Source organism: Mesoplodon mirus (genome assembly GCF_964341445.2).
Source record: "Mesoplodon mirus genome assembly, chromosome: 3".
In the NCBI taxonomy this organism is placed as follows: domain Eukaryota; kingdom Metazoa; phylum Chordata; class Mammalia; order Artiodactyla; family Ziphiidae; genus Mesoplodon; species Mesoplodon mirus.
In genome coordinates, this window is record NC_138978.1 from 191,024,245 (window position 1) to 191,051,307 (window position 27,063).

Sequence of the window (27,063 nt, forward strand, 5' to 3'; positions counted from 1 at the left end):
GGGGGGCGGGGCTCGTTCCCGGGAGCCGAACCGGGAGACCCGGGCGGCGGAGTCGGAGCAGGCGCCACCCCTCAGGCTGACGCGCGTCGTTTTTCGGCGGCGTGGCGCAGCGCTTCTCCCGGTGGCGCGGCGGCTTCGGAGGGTCGGCCGCCGGGCACAGGTGAGGACACCGCGGGCGGCCGGCTGGCTGGGGCCCTTTGTGCGGTCTGAGCGGCGCCGGGGACGCGCAAGGTCCGGCCGGTCCTCCGTGGCCCTCACCCCGCATCCCCGCGGCCGCGGCCGGAGCAGATGCTGCGCCGACCCGTCTCCCGCCCCGCCTCCGTGCCCTGCCGGCCTGGGTGGCTGGACCGACACCTCTGCTGGGCCGGGCCCCTCCCGAAGCCGGGATCGCTCTCGCTTGTACTTGCGGAGCTTCCCGCAGGCCGGCGTCCCAGGGGCCCGCTTTCCTCCTCCCCCTCCTTCTCCTCCTCCTTTTCCTCCTCCCGCCGCTGCTGCGCCGAGAGGCGTTGCCCGGCCTCTGGGCTTCGGGAAGAAGGATCTTTGTGAGAAGACCGAGGACGAATTTGTCCTGGAGGGAATGACGAGGGACAGGAGAAGACCCGTCCTGTCGTCGGTGGGGCTGATAGACAAGTGTAAAGGGGCGCGATGCTTCCAAGGCACATGAGGTTGAAAAATGCAGTGTGTTAATCTGAAAATATCTGTAATGGTCCTAAGACCAAAAGATGTGTTAAACCAAAAATGGCTGTCTTCACTAAATCACGAAACCTCATTCACCAGGCCCTTGCAGAATAGTAATGTTAAAACTAAAATCTTTCAGAGTAGTAGTGTTTATGCATCACTCTTTAAAGCTCTGACTTCCAAGAAGGGCCCTTGGCTTCCAGAAAAAAAAAAAAAAAAAAAAAAAGCTTTACTTGGTAAAACTCGGATTCTTTGCTTCTCAAGCAGGAGGACCTGTGCCCTGGAATAAGGGAACCTTGTCCTGCAGGACTGTGTGAAGCTACGAAATAAACATACATTTTGCTGAGAAAAACAGCGGTACAGCTTTTATATGAAAACAACCGTGGTTATATTATGGAGTAGAAGCCAAAATTTATGTCAGGGGTTAGATTAAAAAAAAAATTTTTTTTTTTGGAAACTTTCTTGAAGTTTGTCCCTGGGAGACTGTGTCTTCAAGCTGGTGGGGGGCGGGAGAGGTATCTGTTCTGTTAAATATACTTAAATGGGAAAGTCTGTGAGGCACAGGGGTCTAGCCTTATCTCCTTATGAACGATGCCTAGAATGAGTGTCCTCAGAGCCCAAAGCTGTTTGCAGGAATTTGCCGTATTTTCTTAATCTGCAGTATTGCTGTGAACTTGAAAATGCTTTTGGTGCTAAGTAACTATTGAATACATCAAAACTAACATTTGATACCCAACTGAACATGGTGCCTATTGTAGAAAGACCAAACTGAAAGTTTAGCCCTTGAAACAACTTATAAGTAATCAGAATGGGGGGGGGTGTCAAATTTCTTTAATTATGTTGTTAACATTTAATCCTAAGAGGTCACCTAAACATCCAGATTTCTGAGTTTTTGAGAAAAATGAGAAGGTCTGGCAATATGAGGCCCAAACTACGTGACGACCAGTTGGCTGAAAGGTGTGTGCCTTCAGGATGTCATGCTGTCATGTCTGCTCCAGTTCCTTGCCACTTTTTATTGCATCACCCTAGACTTGATTCGCTCATGTCCATTACCAGTCTGAGTGATACAGCTATCTGAATCTGTGACCCCCGTGTTTGCAGTATTGTTTCTTTCAAACTGTCTTGCTCTCATAGATGTACGTCAGCTTTGACTCCATTTAAAAAGGAATAAGCTGCAAGCTCGTTTGACCTCTTGGGATGAAAGGGAGCCTTTTCCAGTGACAGATGATCGGGAGACTTGGGAAAGGTACTTAGATGTGTACATTCAGGAAGAATGTAGGAACCCTTGGAAGTAATATATTATTGGCACTGTTAAACCTTGCTATAGATGTTCTAGTTCCAGCGAATAAGAAGCAGAACCAGTACTATCGCGTACTGTGTGTTACTGCCGTTCACTGGTTTTGCATTCAAAATTAGGAAAAAGCGGAGTGGGCAATGTATAAAATGTCCACAACCAGTTTCAGAGTGTGGCCGTGCTTTTCATGATATTGTGATCTGTTTGATTTCCTCTCAAAGGTTTGATTTGTAGACGTTTAATACAACTTTAGCTGTATTACATTTCCTTGGAGGGGTGTTGCTTTAAGAGCACCGAATAGGTCAGGCCAACTGAAAGAAGAATTAACTATGTTTTGTTTGTTTGTTAATCTGGATTTACAACACTTGATTATTCAGGAGTGGATTAACTGATGACCAGGCTTTGACCTCGCTCACTGCCCAACTGCCTTCTAAACCACTGACACTGGAGCTTAAGCTTTGAGAAGGGGGATGATAACATTTGGGGAAGGAAGAAATTAAGGTCCTGTATATGTATGTCTGTGTGTATCTCAGATTTCTTTCTAAAGACAAATATAAAAAATGTAGGGTTAAATATCACTTAAATGCTTATCTATTTAAATAACTTTTCAAATATATTTCACCTAGCCAATTTTAAATTTTTTTTAATAACAGATTTTTGAGATAGAATTCACACTTCACATTCAGTGGGTTTTAGTATATTCACAGAGCTGTGTAACCATCACCACTATCTAATTTCAGAACATTTTCATCACCCCTAAAGAAACCCCTTACCTCTTTGGAGAACAATCTAGCAGGCCCTCAAAAGGTTAAATATAGAGATATTATATGACGCAACATTTTACATTCCACTAGCAGTATATGAAGGTTCTAATTTCTCCAAATCCTTGCCAACACTTATTATTGTCATTTTGATTATTGCCATTCTACTAGGTGTGAAGTGGTATCTCATTGCAGTTTTGATTTGCATTTCCCTGATGACCAATGATATTCAGCATCCATTTTTGTGTTTGTTGGCCATTTGTATACCTTCTTTGAAGGCATACCTATATAGGTTCTTTGCCTATTTTTTAACTGTGTTATTTATCATTTTATTATTTAGTTATGAGTTCTTTATATATTATAGACACAAATTCCTTATCATATGTATGATTTGCAACTATTTTCTCCCATTCCATGGGATGTCTTTTTTGCTTGCTTTGTGGTGTCTTTTGAAACACAGTTTTAAATTCTGATGAAGTCCAGTCTATCGGTTTTTTTCTTTTGTCACTTACACCTTTGGTGTCTGTATTTTGAGATCAACTCAGTTCAGTTCCAGAGTTAGCATCAGATCCCCCAAGTGAAAGGGCAAGATCCCAAACAGATTGCCCTTACTTCAGACAACAGCTTCAAATAAGGTCCCAGTCCACCCAGCTAGGCTTCCCACAATGTGCTCAGGGTCAGTAATTCACTACAATGACTCAACTCCCTAAAAGCACCCTCCTTATGATTACAGTTTTATTATAAAGGATACAACTCAGGAACAGCCAAATGGAAGACACACTCAGGCCAAAATCTGGAGGCAGTGGAGGGATTCCTTCTGTTTGTAAAATCCTGGCACATTGCCGTCCCAGCACATCAGTGTTCACCAATTGGGAGTCTCTCCTGAACTTTTTTTTTTTTTAAGATTTATTTATTATTTTTTTATTTTATTTATTTTTGGCTGCGTCGGGTCTTAGTTGCGGCATGTGGGATCCTCATTGAGGCATGCGGATCTTTCGTTGGGGCGCATGGGCTCTTCATTGTGGCGCTCAGACCTCTCTAGTTGTGGCGTGTGGGTTTTCTCTCTCTAGTTGTGGCCTGTGGGTTCCAGAGCGAGTGGGCTCTGTAGTTTGCGGCACTGGGGCTCAGTAGTTGTGGCGTGCAGGCTTAGTTGCCCCGCAGCATGAGGGATCTTAGTTCCGTGACCAGGGATCAAACCCGTGTCCCTTACATTGCAAGGTGGATTCTTTACCAGTGGACCACCAGGGAAGTCCCTCCGCTCGCTGTACTTTGATGTCCAGAGTTTGTATATGGGGTTTCATGACTAGGCATGATTGATTAATTCATTGACCCTGTGGTTGAGGTCAGTCACCTGCCTTCCTTCCCTCCTGGGAGGTTGATCTGGCCTAAAGTTCCAACCTTCTAATCAGATGATTGGTCTTTATGGTGACCCCCAACTGGAAGCAATCCAAAGACCCAGGATGAGTCACCTCATTAGCATAACAAAGACACTCCCATCAATCAGGATATTCCAAGGTTTTTTTTTATTAACTCTTTTTAAATTGAATAAAAGATTCTTTAAATTCTATAGTGCTTCACAGTTTCCAGAAGTTTCACAATATGATTTCATATAATCCCATAATAACCCTTTTTTTAATCCTCTACTGCTATATTTCCCCTTCCCTCTTCCTTCTCCCCTCTGTAACCACTAATTTGTTCTCTGTATCTGTGAGTCTGCTTCTTTTTTGTTTTATTCACCAGTTTGTTGTATTTTTTAGATTCTGCATGTAAGTGATACCATACAGTATTTGTCTCTCTCTGTCTGACGTATTTCACTTAGCATAATGCCCTCCAGATCCATCCATGTTGCTGCAAATGGCAAAATTTCATTCTTTTTTATAACTGAGTAGTATTCCATTGTATATGCATATACTACATCTTATTTATTCATTCATCTGTTGATGGACACTGAGGTTGCTTCCATACCTTGGCAATTGTAAATAACGCTGCTATGAACATTGGGTGCATGTATCTTTTCAAGTTAGTGTTTTTGTTTTTTTCGGATATAAACCCAAAATGGTGTGTGAAGCCCTGTGAGAGCCATGGACAAAAATCAGATATTCTTCTGTTTTCTTTTTTTTTATACAATTTTTAAAGGTTACACTCCATTTGTAGTTATTACAAAATATTGGCTCTATTTCCCGTGCTGTACTCTACATCCTTGTAGCCTATTTTACACGGAGTAGTCTGTACCTCCCACAGAAACCAGATATGCTTTATTATACCACTGTGTCTTATCACTTAGCCAATTTTAAAGTTAATTTGTATTTCAGCGCTCAGTGACAAAGAGAGCAGCTTGGAACATGCTGCCATTCTGTTTTTTTATATTTCACTCTAAAAATTTGACTCAGGTAAATCTACATAAGCAAGTAGAGAGGTGCCATAACTGTTAATGATGTGATCTGATCCACAGTTTTATGTTGCACTCTGGAAAGTATGTTCACAGAAGCATATGAAAAGGTGAAAATTTCTCCTGCAGAAGTATCGAAAGGGTGTGTGGTCAGGGTTGTCTGTAATAAAATATAACATGCAAGGGAAGATTCCGTTGGTACAGCTATGAATAAATAATTCATTTCTTATAGTAGGGATTACAAGGATTACATTTAGGGATTTCTTTTTTAGGCATCCTCTCTAGATTTAAAAGTTCATTTTTCTGCTTGCTTTACAGAAGATACTTGAAGACCTAATATTAAACATATTTGAAGAACTTACAGAGAAATACTGTTCTCAGGTGACATTTTTACTCAGTACTCATTACTTTTTCTTTGTAACTTTTTCATGTTTTATTTTTCTTAATTGTATTTCTATAACCTGCATATAGTACATTAATTATTTTATCCAGATTACAGAATTTATGTTAAAGGCTTGAATTATGTTTTTAATTGCATGCATTGAGGCTTATTTTCAAAGTAAATGTGTTACAGGAAAGAAAAACCAGTCATGCATAATACTTAGAAAAATGGTTCAGAAAATCAACTTTAATGCTGCTTAGTTATCCTTAAATATATATTAGGAATTACTTAAAAATGGTGTTCTAGAGGAGGGATACACAAATAAGGCCTGGTCCCTGTTCTCAAGGGAACCATTGATGTTAGCTGGACATGCTCACAAAGAATAATATAAGGGAAAGAACTTGGAGAGCAGGGGGTTTTGAGGTTTATATTGGGACCTTGAAATCTCACCACTTGGGCCTTGGTGCAGGAAAACTGGTGTAGTATAATCTGATAATTGAATGTCTTCTCAAAATTATTCATTTAACAAATATGACTAATAAGCAGGAATAGCCAGGTTGAAGTAACACCAGAGAGAGTGTGTTAACACCAGAGAGAGTCCAGCAATGTCAAAAAATTTCTACTGGAATTAGCAATTAATGTTATCGATCTTTGAGAAGGCTCTTAGCCTTTTTGGATTGAAAGGCAGAGGTAAATGCCATATTGAAAAGGGGGTACGGGGCTTCCCTGGTGGCGCAGTGGTTGAGAGTCTGCCTGCCAATGCAGGGGACACGGGTTGGTGCCCCAGTCTGGGAGGATCCCACATGCTGTAGAGCGGCTGGGCCCGTGAGCCATGGCCGCTGAGCCTGTGCTCCGCAATGGGAGAGGCCACAGCGGTGAGAGGCCCGCGTACCGCAAAAAAAAAAAAAGAAAAGGGAGTACGAATACATAGAAAAAGCAACATCCACTGCACCAGGAGTTTCAGCCTGTGCTGTATTCAGTCACTATAAATCAGTCCATAATAACTAATATAATATGATCATTTCATCTCGTGACACCACCTGAAGCCTAGGCCTGCACTGACATAAACTACTTATGTCAGAGCTTTATTTGGAATATTGACACTGCTGTTTCCAGCACAATTCAAATCACTGTCCCCAGACTTCCCTGGTGACACAGTGGTTAAGAATCCGTCTGCCAATGCAGGGAGCACAGGTTCGAGCCCTGGTCCGGGAAGATCCCACATGCCAAATCACTGTCCCCCTCAGTCACATTCACGATGTGGGGCTTTCTTCCCAGCACTTATCTCTGCACCATTGTGTGTTCCCCCCTCTGAGACCCAGTCTGTCATTGCTCCCTTACTCACCCAGTTTCCCCGCACTGACTCCCTCAAACGGATCATTACCCATAACCTTCACCCTTAGTGGAGGAGATGCCTCTTTTGCTGTCAAGGGCTAGTCTCTGCCTGGATGCTCTGAAGCTTCTTTCAGGGATCTTATTCCCTCACTTGCGCCCTTTCTCTGCTGTCTTCACCTCTCCAAATTGAACTTTGAACCTCAACCACAGTGTCCTCTCATCTGAAAAGGTAAAAAGATTTTTCCTCTAGCTCCTGCCTTCTCTCTTACCTTCCCTTTAGAACTTTGCTTCTGTGCAAGAGTAGTCTACCTGTGAAGTCTCTTCATCGTTGCACGCCCTCCTGACCTCACTAGAATCAAGCTATTTCTCGCAGCGCCCGACTGCGATTGCCTTTCCTCGGCATTCCTGTTGCCAACTTCAGCCTTACTTACTTGATTGCTGAGCATTTGACATTACCAACCATTCACTCCGTGAAATTCTCTTCCTTGTGGTCTACACCACTCTCTCCTGATTTTAAGTCTATGTGCCTCTCCTTCCCTTTCTTCTTTAAAGGACCCTTTTCTCCTTAGCTATTTTTTGTTAATATTCACCAGGATTCTGTCTTTAGCCTTCCCCACAGTATATAAACATGCTCAAGCTTGTGTCATCTTCAAAACAAAATATCTTTTACGTGTGTTCCTCTTTAAGCTACTACCTTACCTGTCAACATTTCTTTGCAGTATATTTAGTTCCTTTTCTAAAATTTAAAGACACAGAGCAAGATTTCATATACCCCTTCCTGGAATGTCTTCCCCAAACTCTATATGCCAGTTTTTCAGTCTTCCTGGATTATTGAGACACCATTATTTTATCTTCCTCTGCTCATTCACTTTTCTGTTAAAGCACTTGATTACAGTTTGCTTTGTATTGTGTATAAATTTCTACCTCATCAAATAGACTGTGATTTCCCTGAGGGCAGGAAAAAAGTTTTAAAAATATTTTTAATGGAACAGAGATCTCCTTCATGCCTTACACACAGTATGCAGTAAATGCTGGTTGAGGATTTTTTGTTGGTTGTTTGCCATGGGGAGAAGCCCAGTGCACTGTAGTGGCCCAGGCAGGAAACCTGAAGATAAACAGCTGTCCTATAGTGAGAGAAGCGGTGGACCGATAAAGTAGTGGATGATTGTGGTTACTCCCTTTGGAGGAGAAAAAGGGCTATTGCTGCCAGACAGCTAGTTTTAGTAGCTTCAGAGATAATGGAAGGAGGAAAATGTGGGCAGTCACAGATGAAGTAAACTATAAATGAGCACTGTTGATACAGGATGTTAATCAGTTAGCATCCTCTCAGCTACAGGTAACAGAAAACTTATCAATGGCTTAAACAATAAGGATATACTTACGATATGTTAGGACATTTCTAAGCAGGGCAGTTACAGGTAACTTGATGATATCAATGACCCAGATTCCTTCTTTTTTTTTTCTTTCTGGTGCTTCCATCCTTATAAATTAGTTTGTCTTCTTAAAGTGGCACCCCCAATGGCTCAAGATAGTTGACACCACTTCAGGCATCATGTGCAGATGAGTATGTCGAGGCAGAAAGGGGACCATTCCTTTTGAAGAGCCCAAGCCCCTTTTTAAGAAGGAAGGAAACCTCATAAGTATTACCAGCAGACTTATCATGTCTCACTGGTGGGAGTTGTGATACTTGCCCAATAACCTGTACCAGTCACATGGCAAGAGGAATGAGAGCATCACCTGGGAACTTGGGATAAGTATGAATGCTTAGGCCTCAACCAGACATACTGAATTATGAAAAAACTTCGGGGGGCCGGGGGGCGGGGGGTGGTGGAACCCATCATCTTGTGTTTTAACTAGCACTTCAAGTAATTTTGATGCACACAGAGTTTGAGAACCACTGGCTTAGAGCAATCAAGATTCATCCCTTGGGGCTGGGGAATGTCCCCTGAAGGGCATTCCTGCCAGAAAGAGGATAAGACAAGGGGGAAGGGAGGAACAGGTGTTGGATACACAATCAAAAACGTCTACACGGTTATTCAGGAAGTAAAGGGAGTGCCAGCCCCCTGTCTGGGTCAGTGACTATTGCCGCCCCTTTTATTCTCCTCCGTCTGGTCCTCTGGACTCCATGCTGAACTGCCTGCTCAGTCTCTGAAGCAACAAGCTATACCTCAAAAATGCGACTTCTTAGCGTTTGCTTCTGATCGTTATACCACCAGTTCCTGAGCTTAAGAAATATTTTTAAATTAAAAGATTTCATGGCAGGTTTCAATAAGCATAGATTAATAATAATTTTCCTTTTTAGAATTTTCTTGTTTCTAGCTAAAATAACGTTTTGCTTTTTGACAGTTTCCTAAAAGACAGAAAAATGGAGGAATTGGTAAACCAAATGCAGCCGCTGAATGAGAAGCAGATAGCCAATTCTGAAGACGGCTATGTGTGGCAAGTCACTGATATGAATCGGCTGCAGCGGTTCTTGTGTTTTGGTTCTGAAGGTGGGACTTACTCTATCAAAGAACAGAAGTTGGGCCTTGAGAATGCTGAAGCTTTAATTAGATTGATTGAAGATGGCAGAGGATGTGAAGTGATACAGGAAATAAAGTCGTTTAGTCAAGAAGGCAGAACTGCAAAGCAGGAGCCTATGCTCTTTGCCCTCGCCATTTGTTCCCAGTGTTCCGACATAAGCACAAAACAAGCTGCTTTCAAAGCTGTTTCTGAAGTTTGTCGCATTCCTACACATCTCTTTACTTTTATACAATTTAAGAAAGATCTAAAGGAAAGCATGAAATGTGGCATGTGGGGTCGCGCCCTCCGGAAGGCCGTAGCAGACTGGTACAATGAAAAAGGTGGCATGGCCCTTGCCCTGGCCGTCACAAAATATAAACAAAGAAATGGCTGGTCTCACAAAGATCTGTTAAGATTGTCGCATCTTAAACCTTCCAGTGAAGGTAAGCGTAAGATCTTCCTGCGGGGGGGTGAGGTGCTGATATCCAACAAATAGCAAATTTTTATTTGACATAAGACAGTTGTGTAATATTTTCTAGAAATAGCCTTTAATTCTCAGAACACATTGATTCATATATGTTTAATGCCAACCTGGAATTAAACACCTAGACATTAATGATCAAGAATCAAATGACAGATTTGCAGCTTGATATTCTAAATCTTAAAATGTCACCATGCTAACTAGAATGCTCACCCCCTTGATTGTGGACTGTGAAAGCAGCATGGATGTGATTAAAGTTGTAGGAATCAAAACGGCTCCTAGCCAGTAGATGGCAGACAGCCAGGCTGTACTGCTTTAGCCCCTTTTCGTCCTCCCTGTCTTCCTAGGACATATGTTCGTGGAACCTAAAGGCCACCCAAGTAGTGCTGAACTTAACAAGTCAGGATGGTAGTTGTCCCCACGCAGTCAGCCAGGGGTCATGGTGACTTGAGGAAGTTTTTCTATGTCTATGGGAAGAGACTTTTGAAAAGTTAGTTGGGTCTACAATGACTCTTTATTCCTCCTTAGAAGGGAAATAAGAAAAACTTTTGCACGAGAATAATTTTAAGTGTGAACTTTCACAAAATGAACATGTCCAAATTTGACATTTTTTTTTTACAGCAGAAGTGAAACTTGAAAAGACAGCCCCTCAGATGGGTTCAAATTTCAGTTCTACTTATTACTTTGTGTCCTTACACCAAGTAACTTAACCTTTCCGAGTTTCTGTATCTTCATCTATTATAAAAGGTAGAAAAGGCACAACTCTTAAAATTGTTGTGACTAAATGTGATAGTGTGTATTACAATACTTCCACGGTTCCTGGCACGAGTAAAGGGCAGTGTTGGTTCTCTCCCCTCCCTCCCACATAGCTTGTGTAATAATACCTTCATACATAGTATCTCCTCAGTAATTCTTAATTTATCCCTTTTTTTTTTTTACTATAAATGGACTTTTTCAAATGAAGTTTAAGCAGTAAATTACTGCAAACATTTATGTATATAAACACGTTTATATTTTGATTTTTTATTAGAAATTGCATGCTTGTTTTATTTACTTATTCATTCATTCATTCATTCATTCCACACGCAGCTTGTGGCATCTTAGTTCCCTGACCTGGGATTGAACCTGCGCCCTCGGCAATGAAAGCACGAATCCTACCACGGGACTGCCAGGGAATTCCCTACATGCTTGTTTTAAAGTAGCTGGATAATACAAAAAACTATAATGCAGAAAGTAGTCCTGCCCTTCAAAAGAAACCACTATACGTAGGTTGTATATTACTCCCAATTTTTCCTAAATATAATGTTTTATTTTTTTTAATTTTATATACCTTCTTTGTTTCAGTTAAAAGTATATTGATTTTTTTCAGGTCAGTAGAAATAATTGCATGTGTACCATTATATGAATATAGTTTATGTAGCTAGTCTCTTACTGATGACAGTTAAGTAGCTTCTGGTTTTTTTATACTATTACAAAAATACTACAGTGAAAAAACTTGGTTAATATAAATGTTTCTATAATTTCTGTAATGCTTAAATCCACAAAGAGTATATGAAAGTGGCCCCTTTCCCCACGTTTGAACACTGACTATTTACCAGTGTTTTTTAATCTTTGCCAATGATAGGTGAAAATTTTTATCTTGTTATTTGAATTTATGTATTTGGGCGAAAGCTCAACTTTTCATGTGCTTATTTATTATTTGTATTTTTCATGGATTATATTGTATCTTTTTCTTTTTATCAAGTTGCTATTTTTAATATTATAAAAATAGCAATAATTATAATCACCATTCATTCAACAAATATTTATTGAGCACGTACTGTAGATGGGCACTGTTCTCAGAACTTGGAATACCAAGTATAGGAATTAATAATTTATTATTATATACATTGCATGCATTTTTCTCCCATTTTTTTTCTTTGTCTTTTCATTTTTTGCTGGAGGGGGTTTCTGGCACAGTGAAGTTTGGAATTTTCATGTAATCAAACTTACCTGCCTTTGTTAATACGTTTTTATTTTATGTTAGGTTTAGAAAGGCCATTTCCAACCTAAAGTCATAAAAATACTTACATGTGTTTTTTTCCTAACATATTCATGGCTTAATTTTTTTAACTTTAAAAATTTCTTTAAATTTTTGCTCCAGTTTGAGGAGGCTGTAGGGATCCAGCTTTATTTGTCTATTGAGACACTATGTGGTGGTGTGGGCCTAAGTGCTAGTCCAAATTGGAAAAATTAGTTTCTGAATTTGTGCAAATAGTTATTCTGGGTTTTGAATTCTTGGTCTATAAATTGAGAAATTAGTAGATATTCCCTAAACTTAGTCCCACACATAGGATTCTTCAATTCTAGATTTTTGAGGGCAGAACTCATACTTGAAACCTTGTAATAATAGAAATATGTTTAGGTGTAGAAGATCCCTAGGCTTCTCAGAGCCTAGTGTTTGGAAACAAACTCTAAGTTACCAAATAAGTAACTGAAATGTGTATTTAAACAGATAAAACAATTCAAAGTGTGATTCAACTAATCAGGTGTCTATTGTGTACTTACTGTGTGGCCAACACAATTCTAGGACTTGAGGAAGATAAAAATAATAATAAGACAGACTTTCTGAAAGTTTTTTTTTTTTTAATAAATTAATTTATTTTTGGCTGCGTTGTGTCTTCGTTGCTGCGCACGGGCTTTCTCTAGTTGTGGTGAGCGGGGGCTTCTCCATTGCAGTGTACGGGCTTCTCGTTGTGGTGGCTTCTTTTGTTGCGGAGCACGGGCTCTAGGCGCTCGGGCTTTAGAAAGCACAGGCTCAGTAGTTGTGGCACATGGGCTTAGTTGCTCTGCGGCATGTGGGATCTTCCCGGACCAGGGCTCAAACCCGTGTCCCCTGCGTTGGCAGGCAGATTTGTAACCACTGCGCCACCAGAGAAGCCCCGAAAGTTTTTATTTTAGTTGGAAAGAACAGAAAACGTGCTCACATGAAACATGAACTCATTTAAGGCAATGTAAGATTTTGTACTAAGATCTGTAAGATAGCAAGAGTCACGATACTTTAGAAGTTCCTGCATGTTAGTACTAACTTTTGATCAAGTTATTTAAATTAGAGTTCAGAAATAGCACATAGGTTCAATCTGCCTTAGAGATGTATTTTATTTGGGCTGCACCATATTTTAGAAAAAAGTGAACTCTTTCGCAGCATCACATAAAAATCCATATTGTACCTTCTTTTGAAAATACGGTTTTTTGGCAGCAGTGAGCCAATATTTCACTAAAACATTTGTCAGGGCATTCTCTCTTTAGTTCACCACAGTGCTAACCACTCTCTCTTCTGTCAGTGGCCTCGCTCATTTATTTACCTACCATTCCCCCATAGACCCTGGAATTTAATAATTCAGTCTGTCCCCTCCCCCCCTTTTACAGAAGTGGAAACTAAGGCCTAGAAAGATCACACAGCCATTTATTGACAACATGTAAGCTAGAACCCAGGTTTCCTCACCGCCCCCCAACTGAAAGCTCTTTCAGCTTTTGAAAGGAATTGTAGAAGAAATGAACACATTATTTTCCCTTTTAAAAAAATTTGGCCTGTAATACTTTCTCAGCTATTAAAAAAAAATCACAAATTACCTACCTACCTGTCTACTTCCACTTTCTCTACAATTTATAAATGCATATTTATTTAGCAGCTAAAGGGGCAAGTGAATATGAGATTAATTGAGGTAGATCTGTACTTTTGTGAGTTCTGAGATTGTGGACCTGAGATAGGCACTGTGTACCAAAGTTTCTAATGCTAGCGCTTCAAAAAAATAAATAAAAGCTCCGTAATGAAATGACTTAGGATATTGGAGCTTTTCCTCCAACGTCTCATGTTGAAGCAGTTATGATGGAACAGGCAAAATTAGCAGACTCCATTGGCTTAAATGTGTTTGTCATATCATAGAAAGTAGCATGTCAGTTTAAACTCCCGTGTACCTAGGTGTGCCTTTCACATAATGCGTTCTCCATAACATGTCCTGTTCTTTACCTTATAATCCTACATGCCTTTTTAATTCTTTATTTTGTTAAAGGACTTGCTATTGTTACCAAATATATTACAAAGGGCTGGAAAGAGGTCCATGAAATGTATAAAGAAAAAGCACTTTCTGTGGAGACTGAGAAATTATTAAAGTATCTGGAGGCTGTAGAGAAAGTGAAGCACACAAAAGATGAACTGGAAGTCATTCATCTGATAGAAGAGCACAGACTGGTTAGGGAGCATCTCCTAACAAATCACTTGAAGTCTAAGGAGGTAAGCAAATTATAATATGTTAAAGCATGTGATTAAACAGGAGGAACTTGCGCTGTGTATTAAAAGGATAAATTGTGGGTAATGCTTTTAAAAAATAATACTTAAAAAAAAAAAATTTTTTTTTTTTGCCCCACCACACAGTTTGCAGGGTCTTAGTTCCCCAACCAGGGATTGAACCTGGGCCCCAGCAGTGAAAGTACTGAGTCCTAACCACTGGACTGCCAGGGGATTTCCTTAAAAAAGTAATTTAAATATATCTTAAAATTAACGTTTATTTAAAACACCTAACACAATGCCCAGATGTAGTTGGCATTTTATAAATATTAGTTTCACTCCAGAAAATGTGCTGATTAATTTGCCTTACTAATTAAAATAAATAAATAAAATTCTTATATGCAATTCCTTTACAAAATATACGTCACTTCTCACCCTAGTAAAGAGCAAATTATTTTATTTGATGAACCTTTGACCAGTTCACACAAATTTTTATTTAGAACATGCTCTGAACCCCAGAAGAAAGCCTTAAAGTCTATGTTATTAATTGATACAGCTATGTTATACATATTCATTTACCCTTAATTCCTTGTATTTCTACCTGTGTTATTGCAATAGGTATGGAAGGCTTTGTTACAAGAAATGCCTCTTACAGCATTACTAAGGAATCTTGGAAAGATGACTGCTAATTCAGTGCTGGAACCAGGAAACTCAGAAGTGTCTTTAGTATGTGAAAAGCTGTGTAATGAAAAACTGTTAAAAAAGGTAAGCATTACCTTTGTTAACTACTGCTAATTGAAAAAGTTGGCTCCTAAATTTTGGAAATGCGGTTGGCACATTTTTTAGGTATTCAGAGACCAAGTTGTACTGACTCTTAAATCTAAGATTAATATGTCCTCATTTTTCTCTTTTCTTTATGAAATAGATTTATTAGCCAAAATAACAAAAATCTAAAAGAAATAGTTACTGTTCTTCACTTGAATTTGACATTTGCTTTCTGTCTTTGTTGTGTTTCTAGGCTCGTATACATCCATTTCATGTTTTAATTGCATTAGAAACTTACAAAACAGGTCATGGGCTCAGAGGAAAACTGAAGTGGCGCCCTGATGAAGAAATTTTGCAAGCTTTGGATGCCGCTTTTTACAAAACATTTAAGGTACAAAACAGTTAGGATTTAATATCTTTTGTAAAAACACATTTTAAAGATAATATTAGTAGTTTAACCATTTTTGATTATTCATTTGTTTTTTTATTAGTTCATGTGAAAATGAACATATAATTAACATTGTAAGCTTATGAATAAAGTATTTCTACCTTTGCACAACAACCAGTTATCCTAAGATCATTTTGATAAGTTTTAAGTTACCAAATTAAAAAATTTGCATTCCTCTGGAGTCCTGTGACTTGGTCCTCTGTCCTTGTTTTTCCGTTAATCAGTAGTAGATCTCTTCTGTCTTGATAGGAAGTAATTTTTTTAGGAATGGTAAAGTTTATGTTATTTGTATTTTACCACAAAAAACTTTCTTGCTAGAAATTCCCAGTTTACTTCATGTGGAAAGATTTTAAAAAAAGGAAGATGATAACTTCTTTAAATTAGTAAATAGGCCGTCTTATTTCCTTTGGTTTTACCTCTAGTAAAAGCTAAGCATTTGTAATTGTCAATTGGTAAATCAAAAATCAGGCCTTTTATCTTAGTCTTTTTTTTTTTTTTTTTTTTTTCTTTTTGCGGTATGCGGGCCTCTCACTGCTGTGGCCCCTCCCGTTGCGGAGCACAGGCTCCGGACGCGCAGGCCCAGCGGCCATGGCTCACGGGCCCAGCCGCTCCGCGGCATATGGGATCCTCCCAGACCGGGGCACGAACCCGCATCCCCTGCATCGGCAGGCGGACTCTCAACCACTGCGCCACCAGGGAGGCCCTATCTTAGTCTTTTGAATGAAAATTAAGTAAATATGATTCATTAGAAATTTAATATACTTATAATTTCTTTCACTGCTTTTAATGATTGTTTGGTTTCGTTTTCTCTTTAGACAGTTGAGCCAGCTGGAAAGCGTTTCTTACTGGCAATTGATGTCAGTGCTTCTATGAACCAAAGAGTTTTGGGTAGTGTACTCAACGCTAGCACAGTAGCCGCAGCAATGTGCATGGTGAGAACACCTAAGACAATTTAGAATTTTGCCACCCTAAAAATGTTTACCCTGGGACAAAACTATAAAGTTGGATATGATCACGAATTATGTTTTCACTTGTTTTAAGCAAAGCTTTAAGTATTATATATATACTTGGGTATACTTGTATATAGTTTTATACTTAGGTATATACAATGTTGTAGGTATATTGAAAAAGCATGTCTAAGGAAAAGTCAGAGTAGAAATTTTAATTTTACCACAACAGATTAAATATTACCAGTATTTTTAAGGAAATAGATAATGCTTAGAGAAATTATTAATGAATATAGACGTTAAAAGATCAGGAACTAATAACAGTCAGGAGATTTGTTCTTGCCTGACTCTGTCGCTGAATAACAAGTAAATGAACCATAGGCGAGCTTCTTAGCTTCTCTTCTGTGGGTTTATTCCTTATTTAATAAAATGAGAATAATAATATATACTCTATTTGCTTCAAATGATTGTTGTGAAAACCAGTTTCTTTAAAAGAGTTTGTGAAAGTACTTTGAAAGTTATACCACTGTTACTGTGTAGTTTCCAAACACAGTAATATACGTTTAGAAATAAAAGTAAGCATCATAGGGTATTTTCTTTTAAAGATGAACTTCAAGATACTGTATTTGTTTCCCCCAAATCTACTGAAAATTACTACCATTGAATTTTTCAGGTTGTCACACGAACAGAAAAAGATTCTCATATAGTTGCTTTTTCAGATGAAATGGTACCATGTCCAGTGACTACAGATATGACCTTACAACAGGTTTTAATGGCTATGAGCCAGGTAAGAAACTGTTTTATTAAGTTTATTTAACATGTATTCTATAAAAATTTATTGATGTCATTCCTGATATTAATAAATTTGTGAGAACAAATTATTTCATCTCAACTTTCTCATGAACACAAAATCAGAAATATATTTACAAGCTTTGGAAAAGCCTGTGTATTGGGTCTAAACAAAATAACCTATAAAATAGTATTTTTAAGTATTTAATTATTTCAGACATGTCAGTACAGAAACGAGGGCATTTTGTTGTATTCTTATCCATGTTTTTTTTCCGAGTTAGATCCCAGCAGGTGGAACTGATTGCTCTCTTCCAATGATCTGGGCTCAAAACACAAATACAGCTGCCGATGTCTTCATAGTATTCACTGATAACGAGACCTTTGCTGGACATGTCCATCCTGCCGTTGCTCTGAGGGAGTATCGAAAGGTAAGATAAATTCTAATATTCTTTCTCACCCCAAATAAGATTCGATTCTCAAACATTGACTATATTTTTCAAAAAATGATACTGAAGGTAGTTCTGTACCTTTGTATAGGAATGTTACACCAGTTCTGGACTCAGTAGTTCTGTACCTTTGTATAGGAATATAACACCAGTTCTGGAAATAAGGAAGTACTGCCTACACATATATAATTTATTTCAACCAGTTCCACTTCCATACATTTTAATATCTTTCGCAAACAGTATTTTCGATAATCAAAATTTTCGTTACCTTAACTGTAAATTTTTAATGATTCAGTGTGCTCCTTGAAAAATTAAAGCATCATTTCTGAGTTTTGCTAAGGATTACATAAACCTAAAGCAAAGCTGTAATCTGTGTTTTAAGCTTTATGGGTATTTCTGTGTTCTAATCAGTGCTCTCTAGTTGAGCTTTCTGAAATGATGGAATTGTTCTATATTTGCACTATCCAGTGTGAAATCTACCAGTCACATGGCCTGTGGAGCACTTGAATTGTGGCATGTGTGACCGGAAGTGGAAACAGAGCCTGATGAAGAGCAGTGGTTCTCAAAGTGAGATTTCCCTACTAGCAGCCTTAGCATCACCTGGCACCTTGTTAGAAATGAATATTCCTGGGCCCCATGGGAGACCTGCTAACTCAGGAACTCTGGGGTGGGACTGTGTTTTAACAAGCCCTTCCGGGGATTCTAATGTATGCTTAAGTTTGAGAACAAGTGAGAGAATGGAATTCGGAGTCCAGACAGCCTGGGTTCTGAGTCCTGGGCCTTTCTCATTATACCAACTGTGGATCCAAGTGAATTATCAATATTTAACTGATACGTGTCATAGTAGTATATCACTACTGTGATATGTGCCATAGCAGTTAAAAGTACTACTTAGCTTTCAGGGTTGTTATAACAATTACATTAGATAAATTGCTTAAAGAGCGCATGGTGTCTGACATAGTGCACACTCAGTGATTGTTGGTTTTTCTCAAAAACTCAATTATTTTAGCCTGAAATCATAGCTGTAGAGAACAGGTTATTACATGTGACGTATATGTTATACATAGCGAAGTCATAAGCCAAAAGTCGATAACCCCAGGGAACTCTTTCCTTATATATATCCTTACATACTGCCCCAGGGTTTGACATGTTGGTAAAAGTGTCATGCCCCTGAATATCCTGACTAGTTTCATAAGTACACAGTCCCTATGCCGCTCAGGAATGTGTTCTATGCCCGTAAAATGAGTAATAACTATTGAACAAAGAAGCAGGGATTTCAGGCAGGTTGTTGACACGTTTATTAATAACCTTCTATTCTTCTGAAGATCACATAGTCTGGCCCTAGAAGATTGACAGATTTTATGGAGGAAAAACAAATTGGCTTTGTAATGAAAAGCTGCGATAGAATTTAAAGTGTTTTAATTTTAGGTTAAAATTTGCTTTTGCTTACATACTATTTTTAAAATATTTTTGATCTTTTCCTACAGAATATGGATATTCCAGCTAAGTTGATTGTCTGTGGAATGACATCAAATGGTTTTACCATTGCAGACCCAGATGATAGAGGCATGTTGGATATGTGTGGCTTTGATACTGGAGCTCTGGATGTGATTCGAAGTTTCACATTAGATATGATTTAATCATAAGCACCAGCACAGTCTAAGAGGTCCATTGCCATCAGTGATCTCGCTAATACACCGCTACTTCCCAGCTAATCTTAATCCAATGAAAGACAGTAGGATGATGGTATAGTATGTGCATAATGGAAGGTTTACCTTACCAAAAAAAAGGAAGGAACAATAAGATGAGCCCAAAGTTCTTTCTGTCTACTAAACTAGCTCTTGGGAAATAGCTTCAGAATACACTGTAGCCCCCTCTATCTAATAGAGAACTTCTTGTTGAGAGACTGTAAAATAGTCAAACAGTTTTGTTTTGGTGAATAATCACATTTGTACTTAAAAGAAGAGAGAGCCAAAAGTGTAAGTAGTTCCAGATCATGTCACTTATTTGAGAAATGCCTCAAGTTTTCTTAAATGTTTTCATAGGTAAAGGACAACTTTGATAATGTCCAAATATTCTGAAATGCACTGGACCATGTAACTGTGATGGAATATGAAACTCATTTGTAAACTTTTATACCAAGGGGGTTAAACAAACAAACAAACAAAAAAAAGACATTTGATTATGAATGAGTTTTACAAATTCCTTTAACAGTTTTCTACAGTCACATAAATAACAGCTTTCTCAGTTAGTGAAAAAGATATTTTGTTTCTGTGGTTTAATTTACACTTGTAGAATTGTTACCATTAACCAGAAACATAAGGGAAACCCCTGAGATCTGAAGTTTGTGTCAGCTGAGGAAGTCTATTTTGGTTTGCTTTTGTTTGTTTATTGCTGTGAGTGAGGGGCATGACTTGACAGTTTCCTCTGGCTTATAACAACATAGCCACATGCAGGCACACTTTTCTTTTCATTCTCTTAAATGAAAACATGTTTCAAGTATTTAACTCCCCCCATTCATAATCTGAAAGTATGACAATTAAAATCTCAAACATAGCCAGATTAGCTTTTTCCTTACTTTAAAAATATTGTTTTAATTACTTTTATCTATTTTTTTAGCCAATTGTAAATGGGTTTTAGATATTTCTAATCGTAAACATGTTAGTGGCCTTCTCTCTTTGTCCATTATTCATCTGTGGCTTTGTCCATTATTCATTTGTGACAAAACATTCTTTTTTGATAGTATAAAAAAATAATAAAGCAAGGTAGGTCTTTCAGGTTTGAAAGGCAATTTTTGTGTGGCATATTATCACTAACCAGTCTGTAAGAAATTAATTTTTTCTATTTTATTTGTGTATATTAAACTTCCTATTCATTATAAAGTGTATTATTTTCTTGAGCAAGTATCCCTTCTTTGTGGGGAGGTTTTAACCTGTTGAACTGCCAGTATATTTGCTCATAATTATATCATGGCTGTCTAAGATAATGTGCACATAAAACTTCAGTTTTTATGTATTGTTCTTTAAATGTATTTAAAGATTTACTGGGGATTTATAAAGCCCTTCTCAATATTATATGAAAAGTCAAACTAGTAAATGTAAATTATACTTTCACGTGCTTGGGGGTTAGAGGTTTTATGTTTTGGGGGGCAGGGGGACTTATGTAATGTTAGAATTTGTATATTTTCTTCTGTTTCATGAGAAATTTGGGCTCTGGGAGTAACAAGACAATGTTCCTTTCAAACTTATTTGATAAATTAATGCTGGCCTTGTCTGATATGTAGCTCTTCCTTCAAGGCCACTAGTAGCCATTTGTAAATATTATGATTTACCTGATTTTTTTGTCAGCAAAGAGTAGCACCACTACCTGCCCCCCCCCCAAAAAAAATACATGGCTTCTGATATCTGTTTTTTGTCCTCTGTCAGGCATTGGATTTGACATGTTAGCTACTTTTGATACATTAAAATATTACGTTCAGATTGAATTTAAAGTTTAAAGAACCTAACAGAATTTTGTAATAGTACTTGAATTCTTTAAGTAAACCCAAAATCTTTTTTTTTTTTTTTTTTTTGTGGTACGCGGGCCTCTCACTGTTGTGGCCTCTCCCGTTGCGGAGCACAGGCTCCGGACGCGCAGGCTCAGCGGCCATGGCTCACGGGCCCAGCCGCTCCGTGGCATGTGGGATCCTCCCGGACCGGGGCACGAACTCGCGTCCCCTGCATCGGCAGGCGTACTCTCAACCATTGCGCCACCAGGGAAGCCCCAAAATCTTCTTAAATTAAAAATTATAACATGATCTAACTTTTTATTCCTAATAGAAATGTTAAGTGGAATATAGTATAAACGTTTATTTCCTTCAGTTAAACACTGTTTCTATGTTGTTTTTAGACAGATATGTTCAGGAACTAATATTAAATCCATCAAAGAAGTAAGATTAGATGTGACTTTTTTGAAGTCACATAGATAAGTCTATTAAATGGTAAGATTTGAGAAAGAAAAAACTAAAAGCCACCACTGAAGGTAGCTTTATTTTCAAATCATGGAGCTTTAGAGCTGGAAGAAACCTTAGAAATATAAAAGGTAATTGTTTGAGTTAGGTTAGGGATCCATGGTCTGAGAGAGTGTGACTTTGGAGCCCTAGATCTAGTAGATCTAGAAACCTTGGTCTCTTCATTCCCATTCCAGTGTTCATTTCCCGACAAAATGGGAAGACATTGACTTACAAGAGTAGGTGATAAAATAGAATTATTCAAGACTTTTATCTTTTTAGGTATTAGGAAATAATGTATATACATGATTGCTTTAGGAGTAGAAAAACAGAACTTGTGAACATGTATACTTCTGTAGTTCATAGTAACCCTCAAGCACAATTAATGTCCTAATAACCTGTATTGCTATATAACATAGTCATATAGAAAGAATAAAAAAACTTTACCTCATTATGAAAATGTACTCAAGTGATAAAGAAGTTTTATTTTCTGAATTACTTCTAGCATTACTGCTGATTAGGAAAATGTTGCTTCTAAAAAACAATCCTAAGAAAAGCAAACTTTATTTCCTAGAAAATATGTAAATATTTTCAGGATACAGTTGTAATTAGTAAAACAAAAACTAATCTTATGATCCTACCCTATCCCTGTTAGTTGAAATTTCTTGGAAATTCCACTTATTAACACTTACGTATTATTTAGTTTAGTCATCATTTTAGGAAATATTGGTGAGGAAGACACTAGTGAATGGGATTTAGTGTTATACCCTTCTGGAACCTCTTTTGCTTTATCTTACTTACTGTGTGACTGTAGACGACCAATTTAACCTATGTGATTCAATTTTGCTATCTTTAAAAAGTAACATATCTGATGCTTGGATCATAGAAGAATCAATGATTTTATATCTGTATAAAACTTGAAATTGGGAAGAAGGCTTGCAAAGAAATTTGAACTTTTTTTAAAAAATTAAAAACACTTTTAATAGGATATATGTTTTGTTTTTTTTTTTTTTGCTGTACGCGGGCCTCTCACTGTTGTGGCCTCTCCCGTTGCGGAGCACAGGCTCCGGACGCACAGGCTCAGCGGCCATGGCTCACGGGCCCAGCCGCTCCGCGGCACATGGGATCCTCCCAGACCGGGGCACGAACCCGCATCCCCTGCATCGGCAGGCGGACTCCCAACCACTGCGCCACCAGGGAGGCCCAGGATATATGTTTTGAAAGATAAAATGTTTTAGAAAAACAGCTCAGTAGGCTCAATAATTTTTTTAAACACTCCTGTTCTGAACGGGGAAATGTGGAAGAAAAATTTTAACAGTAAAGGTAATGACTAAAGAAATCACCATTCTCTGATAAGAGAAAGAAGGAATATATTCCATTAGATAGATCAAGAAAAACTAACTCATACTCTAAATGAGAAGATGGTCTTACAAACATTTGCTTAATCTTTTAAAATAACAGGTAAATCTACAAACAATAGATTATCAGTTAATCAGGATTTTTTTCTGCAAAACAATTTAAAATTATTTTGGAAATTTAAGATAGAATTTCTGAATAAATTTGAGGATCTGACAAGTAAGAAACATCTTTAGAAGCACAGTAAAGCTACATCTAAACAATGATTAAAGGGAAATGGTTGTGATCACTTATTGGACTTATTTCAATTTGACCTAAAGATGATATACCCACAGATCTCTCGATGAGTCCCTTACAGTTAGTAATCACAAATGAAAAATTCTAGTCTTGTATACCACAGACTTGGGTGATTCGTTAAGGCTATATCCCCTCTAGAGAAATGTCAGATAGCATCAATGTAAACATGCACAAGGGAGAATTAGAAAAAAGATAAATTAAACTATTTGATTAGTTGTATTTGCTGTATGCATTTAATTTAGTATATATCCCAGTTACTTGCTCCCTAGTCCCTTATTTGTTGGAAGATTCCTTCTATACCTTTTTTTTTTTTCTTTTAAAATTCCTTTCTTCTGACATTTTGGTCTTCTGTTTGTTTTTCTAGTCCTGCTGTACCTGGTACCTGAGTAATAAAATAAATGACAGGAAAGTCACCCGTATTTAGGTTTGGGATACATCTTGCAGATTGCTTTTTGTTCCATATAGATTTAAGGTCATATTGTTTTCAAATTAATAATGGGCAGGTCTCTTGGAACAATAATTGAATTGATAAATTCTCTCCCCAAATCAAGTTATATTGTATACCTTTTATATTAGATATTTGCAGAAATGTTTGCAGTTATTCAGCCTTTGTTTGCAATTCTAGATGTACCTAGCTCTTAGAAAAAGCACTCTTTGAAAAATAATTAAGTGAATACTCTTTCAGAAAATAGCATGTCTCAGTGCTCATATTTCCATAATTATAAAGACTACCCACAAAATCTTTGTCTACCAAATACTTCACAGAGCTTATATATACATGGCTTGTAGCATAAAAGGTCTTGTAAATGACATGTATCCACATTCAACATTTTTTTAATTGGTGAGTATTTTATTTGCTTTTGAAAAATTATGAAGTTAATTTAAAAATTAATCCTATGGTAATATTTTTCAGGTAGAAAACTAATAATGTAGTTTAACTTACTGTCTGAATAGAATTATAATAAATGACACATTTTCCTAAACCCTGAAAATACCAAATTATATAGGAAATTGGTAGAAAGAAACATAAACTGAGGAGTTATGTTGCAAAATTCAGTTACTAAAATTAAGGTGATTATTTTCAATGAGAATTAATTTTGTAAATACAATGAAAAGATATAAAAGATGTTTCTGAGCCTAAGGAGATTTTTCCCTTTGCTTCTATTTAATTTAGCACCACCATGTGTCATATTAATTTTATGAATACAAGTGATAATATACTTCATTTTAAAATATATTTAAATTTCTCTGCTTTTAGAAGTTATCAGAATCTGTTCTTGAACAAAAGAAATAGTAAGTTAGCTACACTTCGCTGGCTTCACTTCATGAATACTTGGATTGTTAAGTGTAGTAAATGAGGTTGAAGTCTTGCTATATATCATTACCACATAACTGATAGCATATTATATCAATACAATCATTGTATTGAAACTTCTGTTTAAATTACTTATTAGGCTTTATTTGCAATGTAAACTGTTTAGAATCCATAGATAGCCAAATTAAACATATTATACAATTAATGAATAGTAACCAAGAAAAAGTGTTTTTGCTCACTATTATTCTAAAGATGGACTGCTTGCAATTCGGTATGATGTGACTAGACATAACTTGTAATGCACTTGAGTTATATTTTCTTCCTTTTATTGCCAGCTTCTGATAATGAAGAAATTCTCCAAGAGATGAGATATATGAAATCATCTTTTTAAAAAAAATTGAATGGGGAAGAGGTGTTATAATCTAGTTCTAAACTGTCCATTTGCTTTATATAAAGGCTTTGATTTCCGTATTTGACCACTCAAAAATTTAAATTATACAGACTAATGGCTGCATAGAATAAAATTTAAGTATGCAAGAGCCTTAAAGTGAAAAAAATGAGCCTTCTGACTGCCTTAAAATATGACTAGCTCTCCAACACAGGCATACGTACTTTGCATAGGGTCTGTTCATTAAGTAATGCCTTAATAGTGTCAGTGTTTCTGAAGTATAGAACTCGAAAGGTCTTTTACAGCTGTCTCTTTTACATATAGAATGGAAATTTAATTATTAAGTTTTAAAACCTGATTGTACATTAGCTGTTTAAGCACCCGTTAACAGGATAATCTAGGGACACTGATGTGTTATACATACATGACTGTTAACATCAGTAATACTTTGTGGTAGTTTAAGGTTTTTTATTGTTTTGTATAACAAATTATCCAGGAAGCTGGACTCTGTAACTGATCTCCAAGGACCAAGTTGCATATTTAAACACTCTGAATGAAAAATATAGTTGTACAGTTCCAAAAATGATTAATTTTTTAAGGGAATTTTTCAAGACAAAAGGCAAATATTTTGTTTCAAGCCTACCAGCAAATTCATTCAAAGAAGTGAATATAGTTGTAAGACATTGCGACTATTGCAATAAAAAGTATCCAGGCCAGTGATGTTTAATTACATTCACATTTTTACATTCACTTTGCCTTTCAAAGCAGGAATATTTTATAAAAATGAGAGAAAACTTTAAATTGTCAAGCTGGTGCTTAAAAGTATATAAAGTTCAATTTATAACAAGTTCCATTTCAAAGGAAAAGGACACTGAAAGGAGGGGCAGGGGGTTTCCTAGGTCTGTTGTTGATCAACTCACTGATAACTTTGTTGAGTCTTCCAAGTTTTCACTGTAAATAACATACCTAGCAATGTAATTCTGCTGTTTTCTGATAGAAAATGGATGAAATACTAATGTATGAAATTTATTTCATGACAAAACAGTTTTCACCGATACTGTGAAATCTGGACTCTCCTTTCTAGCCCTGCAAAACCCCATACTGGATAAATCATTTTAGACATGGAGTGCAAGTGGGCACAATGTGAACTGTTTCTGGTCACTTGTATTATTGTAAAAATTGATAGATGTACCAAATAAACTCTATGCACATCAAGTAACTGTCTTTCCATTTCTTTAAAGAAGAATTTTAAGGTTATTATATGCCTTATTAAATGTAAGGCTCTTAGCAATCTTATAATATTTGAATAAGATTAAATTAAGGTTTGACCATTAATATTGGTCTTAAAATGCCTCTACTTGTATATAACTATTATTTAATTATTTAAAATATGTGGTTGGGGATTCTTTTCCAATGGATATTAATTATAGGACCAAAATGACTGGATTTAATAAAAGTGCATATTCTTAAAGAGTTTAAAACAGGATTCTTTTGTGAAAAAAAATTCAAAGTTGCCTTTGGGAGTGGGAGAGGGATAAATTAGGAGTTTGGGATTAACATATACACACTACTATATATAAAACAGATAACCAACAAGGACCTACTGTATAGTATAGAAAACTATACTCAATACTTTGTAATAACCTATAAGGGAAAAGGATCTGAAAAAGAATGGATATATATATCTGTAACTGAATCACTTTGCTGTATACCTGAAACTAATCCAACATTGTAAATCAACTATACTTCAATAAAAAATTTTAAAAATAAGAAAATAAAAGGTGCCTTTGGGAAAAGTTAACACCAAAAGTCAACTATGCAAATAAAAATATTTAAGTGCCAATTTGCAGAAATTTCTTTTCTCTGAATTCCCATAAAACTTTCATATTAAAAGTTCTAAGATCTGAGCTGTAGGTTATGAAGAAGAGTGAGAACAAGTTACATATGAATATACCCACCAAAACTTTGAACATTTGATCGATTTTATAGTTCTCCATTTAAAGATGACAGTGAACAGTTATGGAGAAAGGAAGATCACAAACTACAGTGGACCCTTGAACGGCTGGTTGGACCCTTGAACAGCGGTCGGTTGAATCTGGGCGTGCAGAACCTTGGATGCAGAGGGCTGACTATAAATTATACTTGGATTTTCAATGTGGGGGTTGGAGCCCCTAACCCCTGTGTTGTTCCAGGGGTCAACTGTATACATTTCCTCATAGATGAAGAAAACTAAAC

The 27,063-nt window shown here is 37.2% G+C and overlaps 2 protein-coding genes across 5 annotated transcripts in view; one reads left to right on the plus strand and one right to left on the minus strand.

Moving 5' to 3' along the window:
* RO60 (Ro60, Y RNA binding protein) lies at positions 1 to 21,932 on the plus strand. Of its 3 annotated transcripts, none has more exons than XM_082616583.1 (9): positions 1 to 160; positions 9,186 to 9,784; positions 13,875 to 14,095; positions 14,708 to 14,854; positions 15,108 to 15,245; positions 16,118 to 16,234; positions 16,923 to 17,036; positions 17,320 to 17,466; positions 18,972 to 21,932. In XM_082616583.1, the coding sequence occupies exons 2-9, from the start codon at positions 9,205 to 9,207 to the stop codon at positions 19,122 to 19,124; spliced, it is 1,617 nt and encodes a 538-aa protein (XP_082472709.1). In that variant the 5' UTR covers positions 1 to 160; positions 9,186 to 9,204; the 3' UTR covers positions 19,125 to 21,932. The 3 variants fall into 3 exon arrangements, with proteins under 3 accessions (XP_082472709.1, XP_082472710.1, XP_082472711.1); XM_082616584.1 differs by having other exon boundaries at positions 9,186 to 9,331; XM_082616585.1 differs by lacking the exon at positions 9,186 to 9,784 and having other exon boundaries at positions 4 to 160.
* Positions 17,227 to 27,063, minus strand: part of GLRX2 (glutaredoxin 2) — an 18,651-nt gene continuing 8,814 nt past the window's right edge. For both annotated transcript variants that reach the window (XM_082616591.1, XM_082616589.1), the window contains exon 5: positions 17,227 to 17,448. In XM_082616591.1, coding sequence (XP_082472717.1) covers positions 17,402 to 17,448 — 47 coding nt within the window. In that variant the 3' untranslated portion in view covers positions 17,227 to 17,401. The remainder of the gene's footprint in view (positions 17,449 to 27,063) is intronic.